We start from the raw sequence: 26,448 nt of genomic DNA on the forward strand, positions 1-26,448 counted from the left end.
CCCTCACTATGGTCTTGTTTGTGGTTTTCTTTCTTTCAAACATTACGCAAAATCACCTGGCCGCACCCACTGAATGGCGGAGTCTTCTCTTCTCCAGTAGCCAGTGCCATTTATGCCGCATACCAAATCGAGTGAAATTTTCAACGTAATTTTGCGCAAGCCGCGCTGCAAACAAGCCAAAAAAAAAGGCCCCCAAAACACTTGGGCTTCTCCTTTGCGACGACGATGTGTTTTAATTGATTCCCCAACAGGCAATGACACACATTGCCATAAAAAATTCATACATAGTTGCTTATGTTTTAATGGTCTAACGACGACGCAGCGAAATAACAAAAAGCTGAAAATACTGTCAAACCTCGTGTGTATGTACAACAGGGCGTATGCGTGCCGCCTCGGCTTTGGCTTTGGGATTTTATTGAACCGCTGGCCTGTACAGGCGGCTGTTACTTTGGATCAGGCATGGATCGGATCGGCGACCTCAGTTATCACTCTTACTTACCGCGAATTATAATTGATGGTTGGCTTGGCTTGGCTTGGGTTGGCTTGACTGCCCCTGTGATGGCCGCGTGTCAGTCCGTCGGTCCGTCAGTCGGTGCCAAGCGGCTTATAGAGCTCTGTATAGTGATGGCTGCTGTGCTGTGGGTTATCTCTGGCTTGTATGTTGTACAAATATGTGTGTACATCTAAGCAACATAAATCTGACCCTAAGTGGCCAATCTTTTAAGGTGCGTTTCAATACCATAAGGGGAAAAAACCCCAGGCAATTTACTGTAATGTAGAAGCGTGAAAATTACACAATTGGATAACTTGTATAACTCTGGCAATTGATTGAATAATGTGATAATTAAATAGATAATCAAATTGTTGCGATATTTCTAATGTTTTTCATTGACTGATGATTGCAATTGTGCGATAGACGTTAGATCATTTATGCTAATGATAATTCTATGCTCGTTCGCTGACTGAAAGTGACATAAATATATTAACATTGACTTTCTTAGTTGTTGCGATTTATTATTTGGGGAAAATGATTCCAAATTTGTTCATTAATTTACAACATTTAAAGTACGTGAATAAATGTTCATTTAATGAGTCATTCCAACACTGTTTCAATTCAAATATCTACCTAATTTTTAGTACATTAAAAACCACATTTATAGTTCTGTAACGCACTGTATATAGCCGCTTAGCTTCCTGCATAAAATAGATTTTCTATTCCACTGATTTCCCTCTCATTCCTTTTCAACTATTTGTGTACCAATAAGCGACATTTCACTAATGTACTCCGATCTCTCTCTCTCTCTCTTCTCGTCTCTTCTCTTCTCTTCCGCAGCAGCAACGGCCAGGCGTACGATTTCCCAAAGCAGCAGCACAGATAAGTCGACAGCACGACTTGAATTATTGCACGCAACAGCAGCAGCAACAGCATCGGCAACATCGGCAACATCAGCAGCAGCAACTGCAACAGCAGAGAAAGGGGAGAAGCTGAGCAGCGGAGTAGGAGGCGGAGGAGGAGCAGCTCCATTCTACAAGACAATTGTGGAAAATTGGAAAACCCGCGTGTGTGTATTTGTGTGTGTGCAAAACGAACAATAGAAAACCAGATAGAAAATCAGCAAGCAGAGAAAACAATCAACGAAACACACACAGCAAACAGCAAAACAGCAAAGCAGAGCAAAAGCAAAAGCCAACTATAATTTTGGGATATTTATTTGTATGCTTGGCTTACGATGAAAATTCATCGAAGCAATGAATCATTTTGCTGTTGCTGGTTGTTGTTTTTGGTGGCATTGTTGGTGGCTGAGGCAGCAGCAGCAACATCGACGACGACAGTAAGTGAAACGCAGACGAATGCAACAAATGGTGCAATTAGACAGCCAGCAGTGGCAGTGGCAGCGGGAGCGGTAGCGGGAGCAGAGGGAGGCAGAGAGCCTAGGCAACTTCAACTGGGAGTGCAACAAAATGCGACAGCAGCAGCAGCAACAGCCGCCGTCGGTGACGGGGAAAGCCGAAATTCAGCGGAAATTTTAAGCCCCAGCGATGTGGGTAAGTTTTCCAGCCATACTTACAGCATATATTACCCGTACATACGGGCCACACCATACACCGAACACCCAACCCCCAAACCCCGGTTCCAATTCACTCACGGGCAAAAAAAAATTGCCAACTAGCCAAAATAAATCTATGCCAATTATTTACCAACTGCCAGCAGACGAAGCAACAATCGCCGGTGCAACGGCAACACAAGAAACATTCAGGTTGCTGGCCAACAAAAAACAATTGGCCAGCCATCCAGCCGGGCAGTCGGTCGGCCAGGCCAAATGTGGCCCGAAGAAGAGGCGCAACCACATCAGCATTGGGCAATCTTTTGCATTTCAAGTGGGCCAGAAAATGTTTGTCATCTGCGGCAGAGAAAGGAAATGGTTTTATGGGATTGTCTGGAATGGTTTATGGCATTCGAGTAGAAGCTAAAGCGGAGTGTGTAGCGGAGACTGAAGGAAAATGCTTTAGGGGAAAATGCTTTTCGTAGCAGAACCTTTATAAAATTAAGATCAGTTAAATGGGTTTTCACTATAAATTTAAAATATATTAAATAAAAGATTTTAAACTCTAAAAAAGAAAAATAAAAAGCGGAATTACTTAAAAAATAATCTTTGCTTACATCAACTGCAAAGATATATTTGTTTCTAAGCAAAAGATTGTTGATCAGACAAAAAGGAGCCGGTTGTAAGGATTAATAATATTGCTGAAATAATAAATGGGAATCCATATAAGGGGGCTTCCTTTACGTTAATAACTTTGATTATTTTTACCAAGCTGGAAAGAAAAAAGTGCAAATTGTTGTGAGGGGTAACAAATGACACTACTTTCAAACTACTTATCAGACATGTTAATTATCTGCAACCTTCCCTCAATCTCAAAATACGAGTGCCTATATATTGAATTAAGATACAACTTTAGCGATAAACCCACAAAAATAAAGCGAACCCATCCACAGGTTGCAACCGATCGAAAATATGAAACTGTTCTGCAAGGGCAAATGTCGAGGTGAAGATAGCCTTCCTTTCATATACCCGTACCCATACCCGTACCCGTGCCCGTACTGGCACTCGTTAAAAATACAAATAAAAATAAAAATGGTGTGTTGCAAGTGTGTGTGGAGATTGATTAGACGAGCTCTTTTGTTCGTGGCTGCCTCACACTTGTGAATGCTTAAAGCAATTGTTATTTCAATTAAGTATTTTCATAAACAATTAAGTTCAAAAATGGTCTCTCGTGGGCGTCTCGTCGATGGTCGATGGTCAATCTTTTGCATTTGAAATGGAAATGGAAATTGAGTTTTTACGAATTGGAATTCAATTGAGCAGCTCCCTCGAGTGTTAGGCCTAGACTGGAGTGTAAGAGTGCGAGTACGAGTACGAGGTCCAAGGGTAGCTAATCCCTCAATTTTCATATCACAGATCACAGATTTTGTTGGTGGCAAAGTGTTGACACGAAAAGGGCGTCCCCATCTGCCCCATCTTTATTCATGAACCTTTTTTTATGTATACATTTTTGTATAGTTTTCTTCCTCTGTGTTGTTTTGATGGCCTGACCCCAGTAGACCCCAAAACACCAGACGTCAGTGCAAAGGGATTACATAAACACTTTGGGAGCTCTGCGATGGGCATGGGGCATGGAGCATGGAGCATGGGGTCTTGGCCGTGCCCTGAGCTAACTAAACAAATGTTAATGCATTTTGATTATTTTTAATTTATGCACATTAAAAATGTGCGATGAATGGGCATATTTTTGGTTGTATCTTTTTCGGTTTCTTTGGACTATCTGGCTGGCTCTTACGAAATGCAATTTTCGTATCGCCTTGCAAGTTGTAGGTGTCGTTGCCGGACACTCGAGAGTCGCCCCGAATACTTGAGAAAAAAAAAGAAATCCTCAGCCGAAAAATATCAATATTGGTGTGGTTTTGGCCGCCTCTAGTGTTTCGGCTGGTGCTGGTGTGCTCATTACGTTTACCTGTTTCTTTTTTTCTTCGCTTTTGGAGAGACCCCTCATGTGCGTCCATTGCGTAATCCCACTCATTTAGCAGGCGGCTTTCGAGCAGAAGAAGAGCGCAAAGAGCAAATCTAAAAAGTCAACAAAGAGTCGGCCAAGTCAGGTAAAACCGCACAACCAACCAGTCAGCCAGCCAGTCAGCCAGGCAGCCAAGTGCATTCAGGCAGCGTCTTCTGCAGCTGCCACTGAGACCAGGGCGTATACGCAATATGGGGGCGTGCATTCGATGTGGGAAATGGTAAGAGATGGATGGATGGATGGATGGAGGAGGCATAAAAGGAAAATCAGTTGAATCATTGTTGCCAGAGGGGGCAACACATCGACCGAAAACTGTTTAAATATTTTTGGCCCTACCGTATTACGTACTTTGATTTTGGGATTTTGCTTTGACTCTCTGCTCGCTGCCCTGCTCTCGATATGTACTCGTAATAACAAATATTCAATCAAAATATTTGCCCTGTTCATTATTTGATGGGGCCTCTGGAGCCGCACATGTGTAAACATAGCTACACGGCTTACGGCTGTAGGTTCATTTTTTTTTTATAATAGATCTTCATCACGGAACTAATCGTTGGAGTCGAGTCGGTGTTCGGATGGCAAGGCCAAGAATTATTTACATATAATTATGTAAAGTTTTGTTTAAACATTTCGAAAAAGATAAATGGGAAAAATAAGAATTGGAAGAACAAATAAAAAATAAAAACAGATAAAATAAATCGATGTTTGAATATGTTGCATTTGTACAAGAGATTTTTCTACGCGGTACTTAAGGAGTTTACAATTTTAAAGATATGGGAAAACCAAAAACTGAGCATCATGAAAAATGATTTTATATACCAGATAGCAGCCAGGCTCTCCCATTAGATGATTCGATTTATCTATATTTAAATTGGTTTACTCTAATTTGCTGAAGGACACAGGGAATCCCCCAATGTTAGTACAGTTTCCTCAAATTTTTCACGCTCTAAAAACTCCAAATTCGAATTGAATCAAATTATTTCGCCAAATATCACATATAGTAAATATTATATATTAAAAACAAAATTATTCATATTATAATCAACCAATTTTCACTTTATTTCCTACACATTAACATTTCTTTTTCATTTTTTTTTATTTTTGAACTGAATTTAATTTGAAGACCTCATTTCCATTCCCATTCGCATTGCTAGTTGTGGTTGAGTTTTTTAAGTTTTTTAAGTGCTGTTTTTGGCGCTAGGAAAAGGAAATAAAATGCGCAATTTGTGTGTTTCGCGGTGGTCGCGGTGAATTTCAATTTGGCTTTTAGTTTTTGGTTTTTTTTTTTATATATAAAATGTTTATAATTTCTTTTTCATTAACTTTCGTTGCGAAAAATTTTGCTTTTTGCTGCTGTTCGTTTGTGGCGGTTTAATGAACCCTTTTTTGGGGGCCTGGGGAGGTGCTCCAGCAGTTCCATCATTTGGCTAATTTCCCCTTTCTTAATGTTTGTTGTGTTTCTTGCGTGATTAATAATCCAAATGCTGACCCACAACTGTGTGGGGGGGTTGGGGTGGGGGAATGGTTTACAGGTTTACGGGGGTTACGCAACGAAGATGATTTAGTGGGGGACTTAATTAAAAATCCGTTGGGACAAAAGAAAGTGGCCGAAACTAATGATGGAGAAGGGTGCGCAGAGGGGCAGAGAAGATCGCAGTGCATTGCGTAAAAAAAAAAGCTGGCGCTGATGAGAGACTTTGCTGGGTATCTGGTAGCTGCCTCTGGGCTCTGGCACTGCCGCTGCCGCTGCCTCTGATGATGATGAACATGTGCCACGCCCCACAGCCATTTGCAACGCCTCAATGCACAGCTACTCTGCGTGGGGGAACGACGAGTATTGAAAAGTTTTCCAGGCAGAGAGGCACAAAAAAACGGAAGCCGCGCACAATGGCAGCAAAAAAAAAAAAACACACACACACAAAAAAGCGCAGGAGGAAAAACAAACTAACGAACAAAAAACAAACCTTAGCAATTATCCAACATTTAACATACATATGTATACGATTGAGAAGAGGTATTCATCCATATATACATACATATATATATGTGTTTCTATATATAAATCTTTTGTGAGGGCCTGCCACAAGGTGGAAATCGGTCTACGTAATTGCGCCATTAAAAGGTCAGACGGGAGGCTTCCCCTACAATTTGGCGCCAGCGTTGAGTGCTGTTTTATCTGTTTTGGGGCGTCAGCAGTTTGTCAGCCAAGGGTTAACAGCACCATCACGGAAACTGAAACTAAAAGTAAAACTAAAACTCAAACGAAAACTTCAACTAAAAGACTCAAAGTGCCAGTGCCAGTGCCAGAGCCAGAGCCAAAAGCAAAACGATTCATTTAGAGGCATTTCACGACAACTTCAGCTTTTAGCTGCATTTCCGCATTGACATCCGCGATGGCTTTTGCCATGGCATGGCTTTTCCTTGACTTTTCCTTTAACTGTTGGCAGTACCTTTGCCATTTCTTTTGGCTTTCTCACGTCGTTGTCGTCTCTGGTATCGCAATGCACTTCCTGCATTCGTCTCTGGCGGCACCCACAAGAGTGGCTGAGTTGCAGCGCTGCAGATGGAGTTGCCCCGAAGCATTGGCTCCATCTATGGGTAAAATGTCGCCTGCTTGAACCGGACTACTGGCACCGCTGATTTACCTGGCCACTCCCTCGTATCGCATACACCCCCGCTAGGCGGAATCTTTCTCTCGTTATGGTCGCTGGCATCGTAGGCATTCGATTTTTGGCATTTTCCGTTTGCCGTTTGCTGTTTTTGCGTTGCATGCTTCGATTTCACATTAGAAATGCTTTCGATTGGCGGCTCTCTCGGACTGGCCAAGACATGTCTTGCATGGCTGTGCCTCTCTGCCTCTGCCACTGCCACTGCCTCTGGCTGTTTTGCGAACAAACAAAATGACCAAAACACGTTTTAGCCATGAAACGTGGGCCAGTGGGGGATGTCTGAACGGTATGGTATGGCATGGCATGGGGGATAGGATGTGCGATCCGATCGGATAGGGTGCAGCACTGCAGCGCAGCAAACGAAAGCGAGAGAAAAAGCAGCCAAGAAATAATGCAACGAAAGCGGAGAAAGTTTTTGTTGCTGCCAAGGCGGCATTTAAAAAATTGTATTTATGAGCTGTGTCTGCAGCAGTATCTGTGTGTGTATGCACTTGTATCTGCCTGTGTGTGTGTGTGTGTGTGCAAACCAAAAAGCAAAAGTGAGGCTGTGCCGCGGCCCGCGGGAATTAGTGCCAACGAATTAATGAAAGTTTTCAGCGATTGGATTTGCATTTCTTTGAGTGCTTGGATTACTTTCTTTCGTTGGCCAGGAAACAAACCAAACAGAGAGAGCGAGAGAGAGAGAGAGAGAGAAAGAGTTGCTTCAAGGTCACCAGTTAAACAGTGCGTTTCGCCACTGTAAGATTCAAGTGTTGGCTATGCCGAGTCTTTGCCTTTCATGACTCGATTAATTGCTAGTTAACCAGCTCGATGGCTAAACGATAACACAGGGGCAACCATTCGATTGTTGCCACAGATCCATAACCATTTCGATTTTTGTTAACTGAAAATCAATTGATTGACGGGATCTTTATTTCGATTTTATGCCACCATTGGCTTCCTTTTATAGCTCGAATGAAAAACAACACTAAAACACTAAGTGAATTTTCATACCGATTTCCATTAGATAACTGGCCGACTTCCTGCCCCACAGCTGCCAGCAGTTTGATAGCAGTAAACCATATCCAAAAGTGACTCTAATAAGCAGATACGCGACTTGGCGTTTTGTTAACTAATTGGATGCCATAACAGGCTATAATTTAAGCCATTTGTCTGCCTTTGAAATGGAAGTTTAATCCATAGATTTGATTTATTTCTTCATTTACAAAACATTTGAATGTTCTTTTACTTTATTTGAACTGCATTTAATGATTTCCATTCTTTATATTTGCACGGAAATTTCGAAATTTTCGCTGTCAATTTGCTTTTTGTTTTGTGTTTGTTTTTTTTTTTTTTTTTGGCGGCCTGTGCAACGTTGCGTATGATTGACATTTGTGTCACAGACACAGACCCAGAGGCCCAGGCCCGTGCTGCCTGCCTGGCTGCCATATGATTATTTTGTTATGTATTTTCCGCTCATTCAATGGATATTTCATAACTTTTCAAGTCGAGTGTGTGACACCATTAAATAAGTTTAGACAATCGAATCAAACACAGCTGTCAGCGGCAGTAGGTACACACCAATCAACACAGTGCAGTTTGTATCTCTAATAGAATGATAGGGTATGTGTGTGTATCTATGAGGGTGTAGTACACTACACTGTGTATGCGCATGTGTGCGTGTGTGTGTTTTTGCTTGTCAATTAGCAATAAAACAAACTGCAAAGTCAGCTGCGTCTCTATCTGCCACTGTCAGTGCTGCCCACTCGTGTCAGTAATTTATTTTTAATTAAAAGTTCTAAACAAAAGCCCAAGACATGCGATTCATTCAAGCGCTAATACCCATACCCAAACCCATACCCATACCCATACCCATACCCATGCTCGTACCCCTACTCATACCCATACTTTTAGTTTATTTCTGTGATCCATTCGGACATTATCTATGGCTTTGTGCAATTAAGGGGAGGAGGAGGAGGAGTGGCAGACGCTGCCGCTGCTGCTGCTGCTCTGGCGGCTACCTTGATGGGGCATTGTGCGCTGGCCGCAGTGATGCCTCATTAGCTGCCAAATAAACTTGGCTTTTTGAACAGAATTGTTGGGCAGGGGTGGAGTCTCCGTCTACGCCATTGTCTCTGCTTCTGGCACTGCCACTGTCTGTGGTTGGGCGGGGGGCCACAGTTCGATACCGAATTTCACAGTACATACAACAAACAAAAAATGTAGAAGCAACAGCTGCCTGGGCATTAGTCATGCCGTCGCATCCGTTTGGCTACTTGTTCTCTCTCTCTCTCTCTCGCTCTCACACAGTCAGCGATTAATCACCTGCCCAAAAGCTGCACAATTTTGGGGCATTATGTAAGCACTTTTAAACAGAAAGATTAGAATTAAACACCGAACCGAACCGAACCAAATCTCCAAAATCTGCCCTCTGGTTGTTGCTTTTTGGAAGATCGCAATGCCACCCCAAAAGTGGAGCGAGAGGAGCGAGCAGGAGGAGTTGGAGTAGGAGAACAAACTGTTTCTGTTGGCCAGTTGGCTTTGGTTCGTTGGGGTTTTCGTTTTGGTTTTCGTTTCGCTTCGCTCAGCTTGGCCTGAACTAAGGCTGAGTCTCTGTCCCGGCAGCCGACAAAAGTCGTGGTGTATATATGACCAAAATCAAATTAAAATTCCACAACGCATGCCAAAGCGACTGCGGCGGCATGGAGAGACGATGGCCACAGCAACAGCAGCAACAAGCAGCAGCAGCAGCAGAAGCAGCAGCATGGCTAATGCCAAGAAGTCGCACAGGCCACGGTATGGCCAGGCCAGACCAGGCCAGGCCATAGTTCCCAATACGATAAGCAGGCAGAAACCAAAAAGTTAACACATCGACTGGGAAATACTCTTTGCTGGAGAGACAACAAAGGGATTGCCTGATGGCAGGGCTTTGGTGTAACTTTTTTAGCTACAAGTTTTGATAGAGATTTCCGTGGACAGTCCCCACTCCCTATTGCGCCCTTTAGTTGAGTTACCTTTAGACAGTGTACAAAGCCATAGCCATCGCCATCGCCATAGCCTAGTCGCAGCACTGTCTGTGAGTGCGGCTGAAAATGGCAACCGTTGGACGGCGTGCGGGCTGCCTGTCGTTTCATTGAAGGCAGGCAACGTGACGAGACGCCGAAATGGGGCGCACAGTGTTGTACAATATGGAAAATAAACGAATACGAAAAGCTTATGGTAAATAGAAACACAGCAAACGGCAAAACAACTTGGCCAAAACAAAGACAAATCGCTCAATGGCTCCGTGCTGGTGCTGGTGGCGGGAGAAGTCAGTTAGTTATTCAGTCAAAAAAGCAACAAGTGGCCAAAATACGGCAGCAGCAGCAGCAGCAGCAGCAGCGGAGGCATCTGCAACTTGTTCTAGACGCCGTTGTTGCGTTGCGTTGCTGTTGCCGCGCTTGAGATGCCAGTCAGCCACGTAACCTTGGCCCAAACTGCAAGCCAATGAACTAAATGTTTGTGAAAAGCAGCAGCGACAGCGACAACCGTGTTTTCTGTTTGGAATTGTTTTTGGCAACGTGAAAATTAAACAATTGTGCAAGCCTCTGCGAGTCTCGGCCTGCTTGTATTTGTTTGCAACTGATTCATGGGTCAGGCAATGAGGCAGTGAGGCAGTGAGGCAGCCAAGCGGCAGTCAATGGAATTAGGCCCATTGCTCAATTCAGCGAGAATGGCCAGCTGCCTGCCCCGAGGCGCCTAGAACACAAATTGTGTGCCTGCCAGCCGTGAGGCCATCAGGCCATCAGCCAGCCACAACTAATTAGTGGGCTGCATCCACAGTTCGCGACGCGGGTAGGGGGGTGGGCTTACTTGGACCAGTTTGTAGCAGTTTCTAGGCTAAGAAACATTTGAAACAAGATGATTAATGGTGCGCCCAAAGAGTGGCCCCAAAGATGTTCACGAGCTGCTGCTGATGGCTGATGATACCCCCAAACAGATGCCGAGATGCTGCTGCTGTGGGATGATGACGAGGCCTTTACCTTTACCCATAGCCATAGCCATAGCCATAGCCATAGCCAAAAGATCGCATTCCAAACGAGTTTCGTGCTCTGTTGTTGTTTTAGTCGCAGTCTCGGGAGATTGTTTTTCCAATATTTTGTCACGATCTGGCGTCGAGAATGGAAATTTATGCATACATCGCACTCATATCTCGCCTCTCCCCTCCTCCTCCTTTGCAGATGCTGTCGGCGATAAGCCGACCACCTATCGACCCTCGGGTGCTAGTCGGCCATCGATTGCGCCGCCCCTCAACTCGGCGCAGGATCGGGAGCGCAAGCTGATGAATGTGCTGGCCGCGAGGCGTACGGCGCTGCATCGCGGTGGCTTCCGCAGCCGCATCGGCGGCACCACGGGACGCAGTGGAATATCGCAAGCCGGGGCGGCGGCGGCTGCTGCTGCGGTGGAGAGCACCTCAAAGTCGCCGAGCGATCCGCGGTCCGTGTGCATCAGGAATTGCACCAAGAACTTTACGCGCCGCACCACCGCCAGCTGCATGCGGCAGTGCGCCAACTTCACCCGCATGGCCATGGCGGGCACCATGGAGCAGCGATCGGGCGGCAACAGTTCCGCAGTGCCCAAGGGATCCCACACGAAAGTGGGTGGCGGTGGAGCGGCGTCAGGTGGCGCCGGGGATCGCGACACCAACGAGATCCTCTTCAGCGATGAGTCCTCCCACGGCCTCTTTGTGGTGGCCAAGGAGCAGAACGACACGCTGAACCACATTGCGGATGGCACCAAGTCTCCCGTGGTGGGCAAGGCTTTGCGTGGCAAGGCCACGTCCACATCCATGGAGCAGCAGCAGCAGGAGCAGGAGCAGGACGAAGATGAGGAAGATGACGAGCTGAAGCCGTACGTTTATTTCGGTGCCAAACTGCCGCCAATTAGACCCGCTGGCCTGACCATCAAGGCAGCCGAAGGGGATGACGAGCATCCGCGTGTGCTGGAAGTTTCAGTGGCGCAGAGCACCCCCAGCGCCACGCTGACAGCGAGCAGCACATCCATGCCGTTGGCTGCCACTGCCAGCAGACCCACAGTCTCCACGCGACGTCCCCTGACCGCTGTGGAGCGCAGTCGCAGCCGCTACAAATATCACATGCGGGAACGAGGCATAGCCCCAGCTGACCCCCCACCACCGCCATCCACCGCTGTGATTGCAACGCCAGTGAGCAGCCGCACGCGATATGTGGGCTCGGGTCGACCCACAGCGGGACTGCAGACCGAAACGGAGCTGGCCAAGGCACCTGTGATGGTGCGTCGGGTGGTGGGGCCCAAGGCACCGCCGCACCCTTCTTCCTCCACGCCGCTCATCATCACAGTGCTGAGTGCGGAGGAGGATACAACATTGGGGCAGGCAGAACTACAGACAGAGGCCACAACCAGCAGCACAAGCAGCCCAACAACAGCGAAGCCCACAAAAACGAGCACCACGAGCACAACAACCACCCAAGCACCAATTAGCAGCAGCACCACCAGGAGAACAACCACAAAATCTCCAAGCGCAACCACAGAAAAAAGTACAACAACCAGCACCACAACCATCCGTTCTGTCATTCCAACCACCCCGAAGCGAAAGAGCATCATCGAGAAGGACACGGAGCTGATACGCGCCCTGGGTCCAGCGCTAACCCAAGAGATCAACATCGAGGATCAGAACAATCTGATTATATTCTGCAACAACACCTCCGACTGTGGCGCCACGCCGCGCACCACCCACACACAGCTGTCGCACACCACCGACTCCAGCTCGAGGATACTGCGCACCACAGTGCTGACCTCAGTGCGATCCACAGTGCATCCCCGAACCACCAGCAGCAGCACCACACAAGCAGCCCCGCCAGCTGCTGCTGCTGCTGCTGCACCACCCGCTGATGTCTACATTGGCGTGGTGGAATCCTCATCCTCTGCCACGCCGCCGCTGGACATTAGCTCCACGATTTTGATTGCCAACGAGCGGGATGTGGATCTGGAGCTGCGGCGAATGAATCTCGTGACCTTGGTGCTGGTGGCCGTGGGCGTCATACCGCTGGCCGCCATCATTCTCTATCTGGTGCGCAACTATGTGGTGCGTCGCAGGGCCAAGAAGCATGGCGAAGTCTTTGATGTGTGCATCACGGACCAGCAGCCCATCAGTCCGGTGAAGAAGGTCGACTCCAAGTACCAGCTGGACGAGGACGAGGATGAGGTGGATCACCATCATCAACAGCAGCAACAGCAGCAACAACAGCAGCAACAACACCAGCATCATCACCAGACCATGCCCATGGCGCAGGCATCGCGGGATGCCAATCACAATCGCTACACAATGGACGACAAGACATCGCTGGCCAGCGAGTATCAGGACTTTGATCGCGGCAACATTCGCCTGAAGAGTCTCCTGGGCGAGGGCAACTTCGGGCAGGTGTGGAAGGCGGAGGCGGACGATCTCAGCGGCCACTTTGGTGCCACGCGCATTGTGGCCGTCAAGACGATACGCGCCTGCAGTGCCCAGCTGAGCCTCAAGGATGAGGCCAACATAATGCGGAAGCTGGGCTCCCATCAGAATGTGGTCACACTGCTCGGAGCCTGCGTTGAGAGTGGTAAGAATCATCCTTCTCATCCCATCTGAAATTTATATTTTTATATTAAATCTCTGTCCTCTCTTCCCTTGGCAGAACCCCACATGCTGATCATGGAGTATGCGATGCGTGGCCGTCTTCTGTCCCTCTTGAGGGCAGCTCGAAGTGCGACGAACATCCTGCCTGCCTCAGTGCCAGGTGGACGCAGTCTGGCTCCGCTCTCCCCGCGTACGCTGGCAGGCTTTGCCCTGGACATTGCCTGTGGCATGGAGTACATAGCAGGGCGAAGGGTAAGAAAAATCACCAGTAAAACTAAAAAACAAAATCAAAATGCTAAACTCTCTCCACGCCCAGATTGTTCATCGAGATTTGGCCGCTCGCAATGTGCTGCTCGATCACAATGGCATGTGCAAGATCTGTGATTTTGGCATGTCCATTGATCTGGATGCGGAGCGCATGCGCAAGGAGCAGGAGAAGAATGCGGCCAACGATATATTGCGCAGCAATGCGCTGAAGTTCAAATTTGACTTTGGCAGTCGCTACATTCTGCAGCACTGGCAGCACACCTTCGGCGCGCAGCAGGGCCAGGGTCACGGCCACGGTCACGGCCACTGCTCGAAGGAGCATCACGCCCATGGCAGCGAGAAGAAGTCGTCACATGGCCATGACACGATTGGCAAGCGGCATGCGCTGCCCATACGCTGGATGGCGCCCGAGAGTCTGCAGTATCACATGTTCACCACCGAAACGGACATCTGGGCCTTTGGCATTGTTCTCTGGGAGATTGCCACATTGGGTAAGAAAGAACTTTCTGTCTTTCTTTCACTTAAATTTTGTAATGCTAAATCTTTGAATTTTTTGTTGACAGGCTCCACGCCGTACTCACAGCAAACGGGCCGCGAGGTGATACGCCGCGTGCCACAAGGACTGCGTCCGGAGCTGCCCAAGGAGAGCCGCCATGAGTTCTACAATTTGATGTCTCGCTGCTGGCACAAGGATCCGCATATGCGACCCTCGTTTGCACAGTCACGGCTGGAGATCACACGATCCCTGCACAAATGGGTCGACGATGATTCGGCCGCCTCCGACTACATGGATGTGAGCGGCTTCAGTGAGGATCTCGAACATGGTGTGGTGTACTTCAACCATCGCATCTCGGAGTTTGAATGCGAAATATGACGCTGACTGAATCCACACCAACCCCCACCACACCCCACCCGCATTCTGCATTCCCACCATCGAATCTACTCATCCCAGAACAACTCGTCCACCGCCAACCCAATCTCTGTCTCTCTCTCTCTCTGTACTTTTAATTTCTGTAATCGATTCGAACGAAATTCTCTTAATTTTTGGCGTGCTTGTCCGAGCAGTATTATTTGTATTTTACGAGTATATTTAAATATTTTATGACCCATTTTTCCATTTCCCATTTCCCATTCCCCCATCCGGAGGGAGAGTTTCTTTCTTTCATTGTAAATATTTATTATTTGTTGGCTTAAATGCTTTAGGCCTTACGATTAATTAATGAATGGCGCTGCTACCTATGCCTAGTTTAATGCGAGAGTATTCGTCACTTAGTTCTTCTAGTCTGTATCTAAAAATATTCCCATCTTCAAGTTGAGCTATTACCGTTATTTACGTTAGACTGCACCCCCAAGAGAGGACAAAAACAAAAACCTTAGAGCTCCCATCAGTTGTGTAATATTAATCGTTATCGCATAGGAACTATGTAATTGTATTGATATAGATATGATCTAGATATATAGCTATAGAATTGTACAAATAAATTAATTAAACACGAAATATAATTATGATTATACCACACCAGTTGTTTTATGTGTATGTTTATCTGCTGTTAAATGAATGATTACTGCAAAACGGATCTCCGCATGCTTATATCATTACCTATTAATCTGTACAGCCCGTTCCGATTCTCATATGAAAATTCGCTTAGTGCTTTTCTCAATTTTCTTCCATATATGGCACAAGATATGATTGGGATCGTCCTATTCTTTTAATACATAACATAAGGAAACATTAAATTAAATATTATACAATTAGCATGAACGTTTGAAATACGCCAAACCCAAATAACACTGGCAAGCACTTAAACTGTGGATAATTCCGAAAGCAAAGTTATTGTAGATAATTAAAATTTATTGGAAAATGAAATGTATTTAAAACGCATTGAAGAGGCCAATAATATTTAATAATATTATTCTCGTTGGCGCCATTAAATAAGCTAAACAACAGAAGCTGCGCTGTTTTATATTTATACAAAAATCTGGCAACTTTTGTGTTGGCTTTTATACTCTGTTAAGTTTTCTGCTGTGTCCACATATCTGGCAACTCTACTGAAAGTTCCAGTTCGCTTCACTGATTCCATCAGAGTGCGCGGTTTATTTAAAGAGTAAGTAAACATTTTGTATCAATATTTGGTAGCTTATAGCCAGGCAAAACTCTTCCAAAATGTAACCGATTCAAATGGGATTATTAGTTTATTGGGCATTTGGGTTTTATTATTTTACTAGGAAAATATACCCTACTTTGACCGTATGAATGATTGTAGGTTGAGTTATTGGAGAATGATAAAAAAATTGGTAAATTGTTCAAGTATTTCTCCGCTTAAATGCTTGTCCAGCATCTTTAGCATATCTCATCCATATCAAAGTTATTCAAATTTAAATGTTTGAAAGAAAACCTTGATGTGGGAGCTGGGAAAACTGGAATAGGTGTGCATAGGCTCCACTTTAAAACGTGTATTTACGCATAATCAGCTCTGTATTAGTCCATATTTGGTATTTATTTATTTATATTTATATTTATTTAATTTATTTATTTATTTTACCAAATAAAACGCATAAAGTATTGGAAAAACAAAAACCCATCATTGTCAATGTCAAAACTCCCACCAATCGGATGGACCAAAGAGGTCATCCACTTTGCAGATGCAAACGCCAGTGGTCCGGTGGTCAGTGTGGTCAGTGTGTCCACTGCCCAACCGGAACAGCTACAGCAGGGGAAATATAAATATAAAAAAATGTGTAATGTGTAATGTGCAAATTAGCCAATTGCATGCGGTTTTTATGGCCAACCTCTCGGCTGGTTGATGGCCGATAGCGGAAAGATCTATCCCCCCCTATATGCAAAAATGTGAGTGAGGATGGATGCTGTGCTGCAGCTGGAAGCGACAGTTTGGGGGCCGGCCGGCCGCCAGTCGACGACTGATTGATGACGCTGCAATAAAGCACACGACCAACGATGCGGTAATGCCTCCAAATGGACATTAAGATAAAATGCGTTTAAAACGTGGAACGCATCGCGTGTGAAATGAAAATCCCAGCTAAAAGGCAAAGCCAAAGCCGTTTTGGCGCTGTGATTACCAACGAAAGTGTGAAGAAAATGCTCTGCCGAAGTGGCAACTGAAAGTGGAACTGCCCGCCCTGCAGCAGCACTTTGCTGCCGAATAGTTAATCATTTTAACCAATGATGAAGAAATAACAATAAAGGCGCACAACACCGAAACGACGAATGGCCATTACCAGACGCAGTGCAATAGCCGCAGTGGCCGCAGTGGACAGTGGAACATAAGATTCCATGTGAAATGTTGTTTCAATTTCTTTTGTTTGGAAATTTTCCTTAACTGTTTTCCCGTGTGCTTTGTGCCACTGTGCAAGCTGTGTTGGCTGGCCAAGAGGCGGAGACGCTAACAGCCTGCCCAAAGCTGCCACCGAGGGCCATAAGCTTGTGGAAAACGAAAGTGCCTACCTGCCTGCCTGCCTGCCTGCCTACCGTTGCCTGTGAAATTAATTTTCCTTGACCTCCCGGCTGTTTAGGGGACTCCTCCGTGAAGTGGCCAAAATGTTTTGCCATGGCTAATGAAGCCAATAGAAAGCCGTTTAAATATATAAAATATATTTTACCGTGCTTCCGTTTACGGCCATTTGCTTCCTGACCCACTGCGAACGGACCGCCAAAAAAAAAAAGCACACAAAAACAAATGACTTAAGACACGAACTTGGCAAGTGGCTATTGATGCGAATACCTGATGGATCGGTTTGGTTTCCGCATAATACCCATTGGCAGGCTGCAAAATGCAAATTGAAGCCAGCTAACGGTTCAATGAACTGCTGCGAACCTGCAGAAACAAAAGCAATTAGCCGAAAGACATTTTCAATGCACAAAACACGTCCCGGTCCAGAACGTTAACAGAGTTGGCAGCATACCCAGCAGCAGCCGCAGCAGCCGCAGCAGCCGCAGAAGCAGCGAGGCAGCAACTGTAGCATCGGCAATGAGGCAGCAGAAGTAGCAGCAGAAGCAGCAGCAGCAGCAGAAAGCCGCGGCGCGGCTGAGGCACACAGCCAGCAAATCAGTCTGCGGCGAGTGTTGAAAGCGCTAAGACATTGCAAGCGGAAAAAGCAGGCCAGCCCAAGCGAAGGTGAATGCCGAGAGCAGCCCATCAAGAAGTGTGGCAAAGTAGAAAATCTGTTAATTAAGGCGCGTGTGAAAAGTGTGAAAAATCATCGGGCATTCAAGCTGCAAAATCAGCGAAACGGAAGAGCAAACCGCCCCATAGAAAAGTGAAAATTATCTGTTTAAAGTGGAGTGGAAATTGTGGTTCTTGGGCATTGCAACAGGAATTAACAGCAGCAGAACTGCGGATCAGAGGAGCAGTCTAAAGCGGCAGAGAGAGAGAGAGAGAAGAGAAAAGCATATCAAATAGGAGGTGATTTCTAGAGGTTCAGTCTCTCAGATTTATAAATTAATCATACAAAAAATACAAAAGCGAAGAGCAGAAAATGGAATAAAATCGAAATTGGAATTTTATAAATAAGTTTATTTCTTTTTCTGTTATGTGTGCGTGTGTGTTTTAGCCAAATATGTGAAATGGAAACAACTTTCTAAATGGAAAAAATACAAATACAACAAAAATAAAACACTCAACAGACCGACACAGCGACGCACCAAAAATTTGAATTCTTTTTATTCTTTACGCCCGAGGAAATTGTGTCAGTCCGAGAGCTGTTTAAGGCCTGCAGACAGACGTGTGTGTTTATTTATGGGCGTGTGTGTAAGTGTGTGCGTGTTGCCAGGTTCCAAAACGCTGAAGTTTGCGTCTTAAGTCTTTCGTTTAGGGCCCAGCCCTCCAAATTGGTTTGGGATTTGATGACAATCGCCGACATATTGCCGCGTAGATATTGATTCTTGATTGGTTCGGTGGCTGCGGTGGCTTTGGTGGTGGCCTGACGCGTCTCTGGTTAGTGGTTCAGCGAGTTCGCTTACTAGGTTAGTCGGTTAGCACCTAGTTCTGCTTAGTTAGGCTGCTTAGACTGCTTAGTAGGATTCTCTTACTGCAGTCGATTGGAGATTGTCTGTGCGACGACTTTCTTGCGTTGCTGCCTGCCTGTCTGCCATTTGCTGCGCTTTAATTTGTTTTCTTTAATTTTTGTTTGTGGTTTACTCTTTTTTTTTTTTGTTCGTCTGTTCGTCTTTGGCCCCGTTTCGTTTGTCTGAGCAATGCACGCAAAATTACAGCTTAATTAAGGTGGCCAAAGAATTTGCAGAGAGAAATGGCATGCGCAGCTGCAGCATCTTCATCTGCAACTGCAACTCTCCTGCTCTTAGCTAATTCCCATTGCAATTCCCATTGCCAATTTACAATTTCTACAGGCGCAGGCACCCACGCCAAATTGCTGAGCTGCGATGCGATGCGACGCGATGCCTGGGAACTGGCGAAATAATGGCCGCCATTTGTTCGTACAAATATGGGAAATAAGCGCCTGTGGCTGTGCCTGTGGCTAGGCGACTTATTGGCTTAATTTGATGTATTGCATCGCAGCACTTTCCCAGCCACAGACCGCAGATTTTTGGTCCAGCCATATGCAAAAGGCCGCACACCAAACAAACCAGAAGCACGCTGCGCCTCTTTCTCCCCCAGTTTCTTGTCTCCTTCTCGCTTCTTCTTCTCCATTAGCAGCGCATTTGATGATGGGTCTTCTATGTGCAGGTGTGCGAAATAAATTAAAGCCATTGCGCGCGCCGCCTGGCTCTATGACAACGGCAGCATCCTCACGTTCGTGCCACAAGTTTTGCGCATCATTTCATTCAATTATTTGTTGGCTTGACTGCTGCCTGAATGCCTGGCCTGGCCTGGCCTGGCCGGGCCTGCCTCCTGGCTGCCACTTGGGTGCCAGCATAATGGGCCCAAAACAAAGCCTGCAACAAAACAAACGAATCTCTCGACAATCTTTTAGCCCACGTCTGCCTCTAAAAGTTTCCAATGCTGGTTGGCTGGTTGGCTGGTTGGCTGGCTGGCCTTGGCTGCCTTTTCTAAACTGTCAACTGCTGTGGTTGTGGCAGTGCCGAATTTTCACTTTTCATGCGGCACAAAAGGTCACAGCATCTTCAGCATGGATGCAGCTGCAGACAGCAGCCCCCTTGGGAGTAGTTAGCATTCAGATTTGTCAGCAGCTTTCCATCGCAGATATTTGCATTGAGACAAGAAGAGAAATTCTAAAGCAAGTCACAATATGCGCGAAAATGTCTCTATTCAAATGAACCCAACAACATATCAATCACACGACCTTTTAGTGTGGCTTTATTACCGCAAAAGAGTCATGGCTGCCCCCCCTAAATAATATCAGTGGCAACAACCGGAGCAACAGCTACAGAGGTGGTTCCAGGTGCTTCACGCCTTGTTGGGCAGTCAACAAAATGTCTCGAAGTGAGCGATGAGTTGATGACTGGAGCGCGATTACCTAAAAGCCATAGCCATAGAGTTGGAGAGTCAGAGGAGAGCCAGAGTCAAGTTGCTGTAATAGCCATGGCTTATGCTCCTATTCCCCTCCCCACACCTTCCCCACACACCAACCCATAATAGTTTATGCTCATGTTAATGACTTTTACTTTCAAAGGAAAGCCAAACAGACACACACACACACACACACACAAAACCAAAACTGAATGCTTAAATGTACATTTATTTCTAACAAAACAAACAAACAAAGAAAAACTCTAAGAATTAACTTGGGCAAGACTTTTTGAAAGCGTGTGAGTCGAGTGGAATGGAATGGAGGGGCGTTCATAAATAAAACAATTAACCGACTGTCATTTGTTGTTGTTGTTATTATTTTTGGAAAATTAAATGTGCAAGTGACTGACCGCCCCGCATTAACTTTCGTTTGCTTTTTCCACTTTTTGGCAGTCGAGTGAAACAAAAGCCACACAGCCACGAACAAAAACAGAAACAAAAAACAGAAATAAAAACAGAAATTAAATAAAAATAAAAATGAAAGCTGGCCGCGCCTTTGGCTGCCTCTTCTGGGCCCTGCTCTATTGTGTGCTCTACCTGGATCTCGTCGGTGGCAGCAGCAGCAGCAGCAGCGATGAGGAGCTGCTGGACTTTGACTTTGCGGCTGCCAAGGATCCCGCCGCTACGGATGACTGGCAGCTGGACGACTTGGATGAGCAGCAGCAGCAGGCGGAGCAAAAGCTGGAATCGAATATGCTGGATTTTAGCGTGGATCTGGACGAGCCGGAGCCGGAGCGGCAGGTGCCGCAGTTCGACATAAGGCAAAATGTACTCCGGCATGCACTGGCCAAGGCGCTCACCGATGAGGGACTGCGCCAGAAGTTCATCGAGGTGATGCCCATTCTGCGCGTGCTCTCCTCCCAGCAGCGATTGGCACTGTCCGCTCTCATCTCTGCGCAGATGAGTGCCAAGCAGGGAAACGAACTGAGATTAGAACAGGTTGGTAAACCCTTTCCCCAACCCAAGTCCCCCCATAACTTTCTGCTTTTGTTTACCTTCGAAGGTCCGCATGATGTTTGGCAATGACAAAAAACTCATCCTGCCCATTGTCTACGATCTGGCCAATCTGGTGAAGAGTTCCACCCGCAAGTACCTCAATCTGGGTTCCGATGTGGCTGCCGTTTCGGCACTCCTTCACACGCCATCGCTGAATCGCAGGCAGCATCAGCTGACGGTGGCGGAGACGGAGCAGGATGATAGTGTGGGCACCATCGATGTGAGTGGCAAGTCAGGGGATGTCAGCGGCAGGCCAGGGGATGCCGCCTCTCTGGAGGATTTCTTTGAGGAGATGCAGTCCGATGTGCTCGATCCACAGATGATCAATGAGGCACTGCAGCCGGCAAGTATGCAGAAGAATTCCTCGAATGAGAATGCCAAGCGGGTGCGACGATCGGCCAATGAGTTTGTCCATAAGTTGACCCGCTCCGTGCCCGTTTCGGTGACAGAGCAGCAGCTCCTGGGCGGCATAGCAGGACGCACCGTTCGTCTGAACACAACGTCGTTTCAGCAGCCCAGCAGCAGCGGCAGCGGCAGCGGCATCTCCAATCAGTCCTATGTGGAGATTGAGGATCTTGCCTTTGCCGGTCTCAATGGCACCGAGGTGATTCCCTTGAGCGCCGATGAGCGCTTGGATCTGCAGCGCAACAGCGGCGAGGAAGCGTCGTTGCTGGAGGAGCCACTGCCCAATCCAGAAGAACTGATTGCCGGTCCACGCTATCGCCTGGGCAAGCGGCCAGCGCCTGGCCAAAAGTCGCCGCCGCCCGTTAAGCGAAAGCGGCTACAGACAGCCAACAGGGCCAACCGGCCCAAGACCTCGGCCAGCTCCCACAAGCCGCAAGCGGTATCCCCGGTAGTGGTGGCGCCACTGCGTAAATGCGAACGCTTCACCAGCAACATGTGCATCCGCACCGATGATTATCCGCTGTAAGATGTGTTACCTGTAGCTGTAGTTGGTGCTCGATCCTGGTCACGGTCCCCTACTTTTAGTCGTTAGCTTAGTGAGATTTTAGTTTAAAAATAATAATAAAAAAACACACACAAAACAGTAATTTATGGAACAACCCCCCACCCACCGCTTATTGATAATCCCCTGATGCACCTATGCTTAGTTTCCGGTTACGGTGGTTTTCGGTGGTTCACAGCAGACTTGAAATTCGTTTAAAAAACAAATAAAATCAATTCCAACAGCGAACAGATCATGGGCAGCATTCGGCGGCACAAGAACGCGATGTCCGCGCTGCTAGCCGAGTTCTACGACAAACCCAACAACAATCTGGAATTAGGCGATGACTTCGATGACTTTAGCCTCAACAAAAAGCGGTAAGTGGATGCCCAGACACCAGCACCCCTATCATAATTAATGTTTACTCTCTATCTCTCACGCTATCTCTCTCTTTGGCAGTCGAGAGGACGAGGGCAGCAGCGCTGGGGGCATGTGCCTGAGCGTGGTGCGTTATGCGCGACCACAGAAGGCCAAGTCCGCGTCTGGGGAGTGGAAATACATCGTGAATACGGGCCAGCACACCCAAACCCTCAGACTGGAGAAGTGCAGGTGAGTCGAACTGACACTTGGATCTCTGGCAACGCCCAGTTAACAATGCCCGATCCTCTCACTAGCAATCCTGGGGAGAGCTGCTCGTACCTGGCGCAGACTTACCGCTCGCACTGTTCGCAGGTGTACAACTACCATCGCCTGCTCAGCTGGGACAAGGTGCGTGGACTGCATGTGGACATCTTCAAGGTGCCCACCTGCTGCTCCTGCCAGGTGGATGGCTATCGCCAGCAGTTTCCGCCACTCTCCTCCATTCAGGCCAAGGACTACTCACCGCTGGCCAACTTCAAGCCGGAGAGTGTCGCCTCGAATGGCTACAGCACCATCAATGAGGAGGATCTGGACTATGCCGAGGACAGCGAGGAGGATGAGCTGGGTCTGGGCCTGCGCTATCCCACCTTTAATGGGCGCGACACCAACGAACTGTACGCCGGCGGCAGCAAGAAGGTGCGCGGCGCCTCGACCAGTGTCGGTCCCTATCTGAGTCCGCCCGATGATGATGTCGGGGAGGAGCAGCAGCGCTTCAGTGGCTACAAGAGCCACAGTCACAAGAGTCCGGGCGCCAGTTCAAAGAAATATTACAGCCAGGTGAGCCGTCGACGGCCGCATCAGCATCAGCCACAGCAACAGAATGAGGCGCGAGTGGACTTGGATTTGGCGCCAAGTGAGATGCACACGGACCAAGAGGTAAACGTAAACCTATTTGCTGGCCCAGAGATGCCCATCCAGCGTCTGCCCATCAATCGCAAGCGTATTTATACCTCCACCCACCCCAACACAGCCGCCGCAGCCGCAACTTCATCATCCACATCATCGTCCGCTGGAGGAGTCCGGTTTCGCGTACCACAGACCACAAGCCTACCAGCCCGAACAGGAACCGCTGCAGCCATCAGCTCCCATTCCAGTGGCCATGCCACCCATGCCCATCAAGCAGCAGCCTCAGCTGCAGCACCATTCCCTGCTGCATCCCCAACAGCTGCGACATCTCAGCCTGCCCTCATCCAGCGCAATCAGCAGCACGTCGGCGGTAGCAAGTCGCGACCCCGCTTCTATGCACCCCCAGCGACCACGCCCCTGGCAGTCGCACCAATCCCACCAATCTCTGTGGCAGCCAGCCCAGCGTCGACTCTTCCGACCGAGCGCACCACACAGCAGCAGCAGCAGCAGCAGCAGCCGGGCGGGCAGCAGCAGCAGCATAAGTCGACGGCATTTCCACAGCCGCCGGCCGGGGTCTACCATGTGAACTCCAATTCCATATACACAAGCAGCAGCAGCGGGAGTAGCAGCGGGAGCAGCAGCGTCGACGGTACCTCGGCTGGGCCAAGTAATGGCACCAAACGCATCAACTACAACTACCATCCCATCATAGACTTCTTCGAGAAGAGCAGCAGCAGCAGCAGCAGGCGGGCAGAGCAGGCAACTGCAGCACCCGGAGGATTGACAGACTACGACATGGAGGAGTCACGTCTCATGGAGCAGCGTGTCTATCCACAGCGGCCTGCGGGCATGGGCATGGGCATGGGCATGGACACAGGCATGGCCACTGGAGTCTTTCAGCATCCCATTCCGATTCCCACAACCTCCCACGAGCGTCGCATGGGCTTTGGTGCTGGTGGTGCTGGTGGTTTGGGTGGCGGCCGGCAGGGCTTTGCCAATGATAATGCCTGGCAGCCGATGGTTGTGGCGCCCTAATATAAGTCGCATGATTCCGCCTCTGCCTCCAACTCGAAATTCCCCCTACTACCCCCGTCTCCCCTAACGTATTAACAGCGCACGAATCGTGTGCTCGTCCATGACCTTTAGTCCGTAGTCTCTGCCGCTCTCTTGCCCGCCCCCTCCTAGGCTCCATGGGAGAGCATAATCAAGTAGTTGGTCCAGTTATCAATTCTCCTAATCTCCCAATCAATTCCCCCATGCCCCATGTTGCCGGCCCCTCTAATGTTTAACCCATTCTATGTTTATCTATTTATTTATTTATTTGGTAGTGTGTAGTGAATGGAATTCCCAACTTCGGGGATCGTCCAGTGGTCGCAAGAGTTTTAGCAATAAAATATAATTTATGGAAATTTTCGGAATTGTTTTTTTTTGGCTATTCAAATGTGGGAAAGGTAAAGGAATAAATAAAGGTACATAAATACCTTCGAAAACATTCATTTCTTTGCCTATGCAGTTTCCGTTGCTGTTTCCATTCCAATGTTCCACTGTTTCTCATTTGTTTCGTCTTAGTGGCGCCTCCAGCAGATATCAGCGGTTGTTTTTGGCACTAATGATTGTTTGCTTACACTAAGAAGCTTGCTGCTCTGGAACTGAAGAGCAAACATTTTCAAAAATAAATAAAAAAAAATTCTAAAAAATATTTAAACTTAAAAATTAATTAAATATTAAATTAATGATAATCTTTCAACCTTTGAGATGGTTTTAGGGGTCTCCCACGGCACATTTTAAACGGTCAAATCAAGTATTCCTTGGTGTAATATGAAATTAATATCACATGAAAGATCAATAAATGCATGACAAAGGTCATTGCTTGGACAATTTAATTATCAAGTAGCTTATTTGTTGGGAATTAATGCCTAACAATAAGAATACCATACCAAAAGAAATTGACAAAATTGGCCAAGTTAAAGAAACATTACAAATGGAAGAAAACTTTAGAACTTAGCTTCAGGTACAGTCGTCGCATTGACACGAATAACAAATACTAACTATATTTTTAACCCATTAATTGTTTTAGATGTTTTTTTGGGTATATTACAAATTGTAAATATGAGGATGAGAATGTGATTTATTCCTCCTTATTTTCGGACTTGTGCCAAGTACATCCTCCGACCTTTCCTTACTCTTCATGCCACAGAGATGCATGTCTGCTGCAAGATGAAAAATTTCATCTTCTCCCAATCTCCTGCACATAAAATTTTATCCCAAATTAATGTAAGCTAAATAGTTATTTATTTGATTCGGATTTGCCTTTCGCTCGGCTGACACAAATACTCGTACTCGTATTTATTTATGGCTCTGGCGAAGTTCAAGTTGAGGGTCAAGCGGCGTTCGACGCGCTAATGAGATACAGAGTCCGAGAAAACAACAACAAAAACACTTGCAGATGCGATACGAAACTAGTTTGTGTGTCGCGTGGAGTCAGAAAGTTGACACACACACACACACACACACACAGCAGAAAGACGATGGGGAGACAGAAAGAAAGACCTGGTGGCTGAAATGTGCCAAACCACGAGCCACCGAACCACAGCCGAGAGCGGTGCCCACTGGGGGCAGGGCATATGCAAAGTGGGTTTCTAAAGCGAAACGAGCTGGCCACAAGCTGCCGACTGCCGATTGCAGACTGCCGTCTGCTGACTGCAGACTTCGATTGTGACTTCGACTTTGACCAGTTATAACATTGAGTGCTGCACTGCAAGTTGCAGTTGGATGGCAAGTGGCAACGTCACTTCATTCGTGTGCTGCCAGTTTCGCTTTCATTTGGCAGCAGCCGAGCGATGACGAAGACGATGACGACTTCAAAGACATCTCGTCATGCTGCCGCTTGCCGACTGCCTCTGCCTGGGGGAGAGTAGGAGGCAAGACACAAGACGAAGAAAGGCTGCGGACCAATCAAACTGGAAAATTGGAAAAACGGCGAGGAGGAAATTTTATAAAGGCCCCATGATAGCACAATTTCTGCACAGTTGTGGAGCAGCCGCCGTTCGGGAAAAGTGAAAAGTTTAGCAGTGGAAAATCGGTACGCGCTTCGCTTTGGCCTTGACAGAGTGA

The 26,448-nt window shown here is 47.2% G+C and overlaps 2 protein-coding genes across 3 annotated transcripts; both read left to right on the forward strand.

The window, feature by feature from the left end:
* Positions 1 to 624: 624 nt before the first annotated feature.
* On the forward strand, positions 625 to 15,130 carry LOC111074755. The gene is given in 7 exon segments (XM_041594154.1): positions 625 to 638; positions 1,534 to 1,615; positions 1,617 to 2,046; positions 10,940 to 13,336; positions 13,412 to 13,605; positions 13,670 to 14,111; positions 14,184 to 15,130. Coding segments are annotated over 7 exon segments (3,870 nt in total). The 3' UTR covers positions 14,495 to 15,130.
* A 5,404-nt stretch (positions 15,131 to 20,534) lies between these two features.
* On the forward strand, positions 20,535 to 24,871 carry LOC111074751 (neurotrophin 1). Of its 2 annotated transcripts, XM_041594097.1 has the most exons (6): positions 20,535 to 21,065; positions 21,130 to 22,049; positions 22,314 to 22,445; positions 22,528 to 22,677; positions 22,743 to 23,364; positions 23,459 to 24,011. In XM_041594097.1, exons 1-6 carry the CDS (start codon positions 20,604 to 20,606, stop codon positions 23,918 to 23,920), a joined length of 2,748 nt encoding a protein of 915 aa, XP_041450031.1. In that variant the 5' UTR covers positions 20,535 to 20,603; the 3' UTR covers positions 23,921 to 24,011. The 2 variants fall into 2 exon arrangements, with proteins under 2 accessions (XP_041450031.1, XP_041450030.1); XM_041594096.1 differs by having other exon boundaries at positions 22,743 to 24,871.
* The last annotated feature ends 1,577 nt before the right edge of the window (positions 24,872 to 26,448 follow it).

Source organism: Drosophila obscura, unplaced genomic scaffold, assembly GCF_018151105.1.
Source record: "Drosophila obscura isolate BZ-5 IFL unplaced genomic scaffold, ASM1815110v1 contig_208, whole genome shotgun sequence".
Lineage (NCBI taxonomy): Eukaryota > Metazoa > Arthropoda > Insecta > Diptera > Drosophilidae > Drosophila > Drosophila obscura.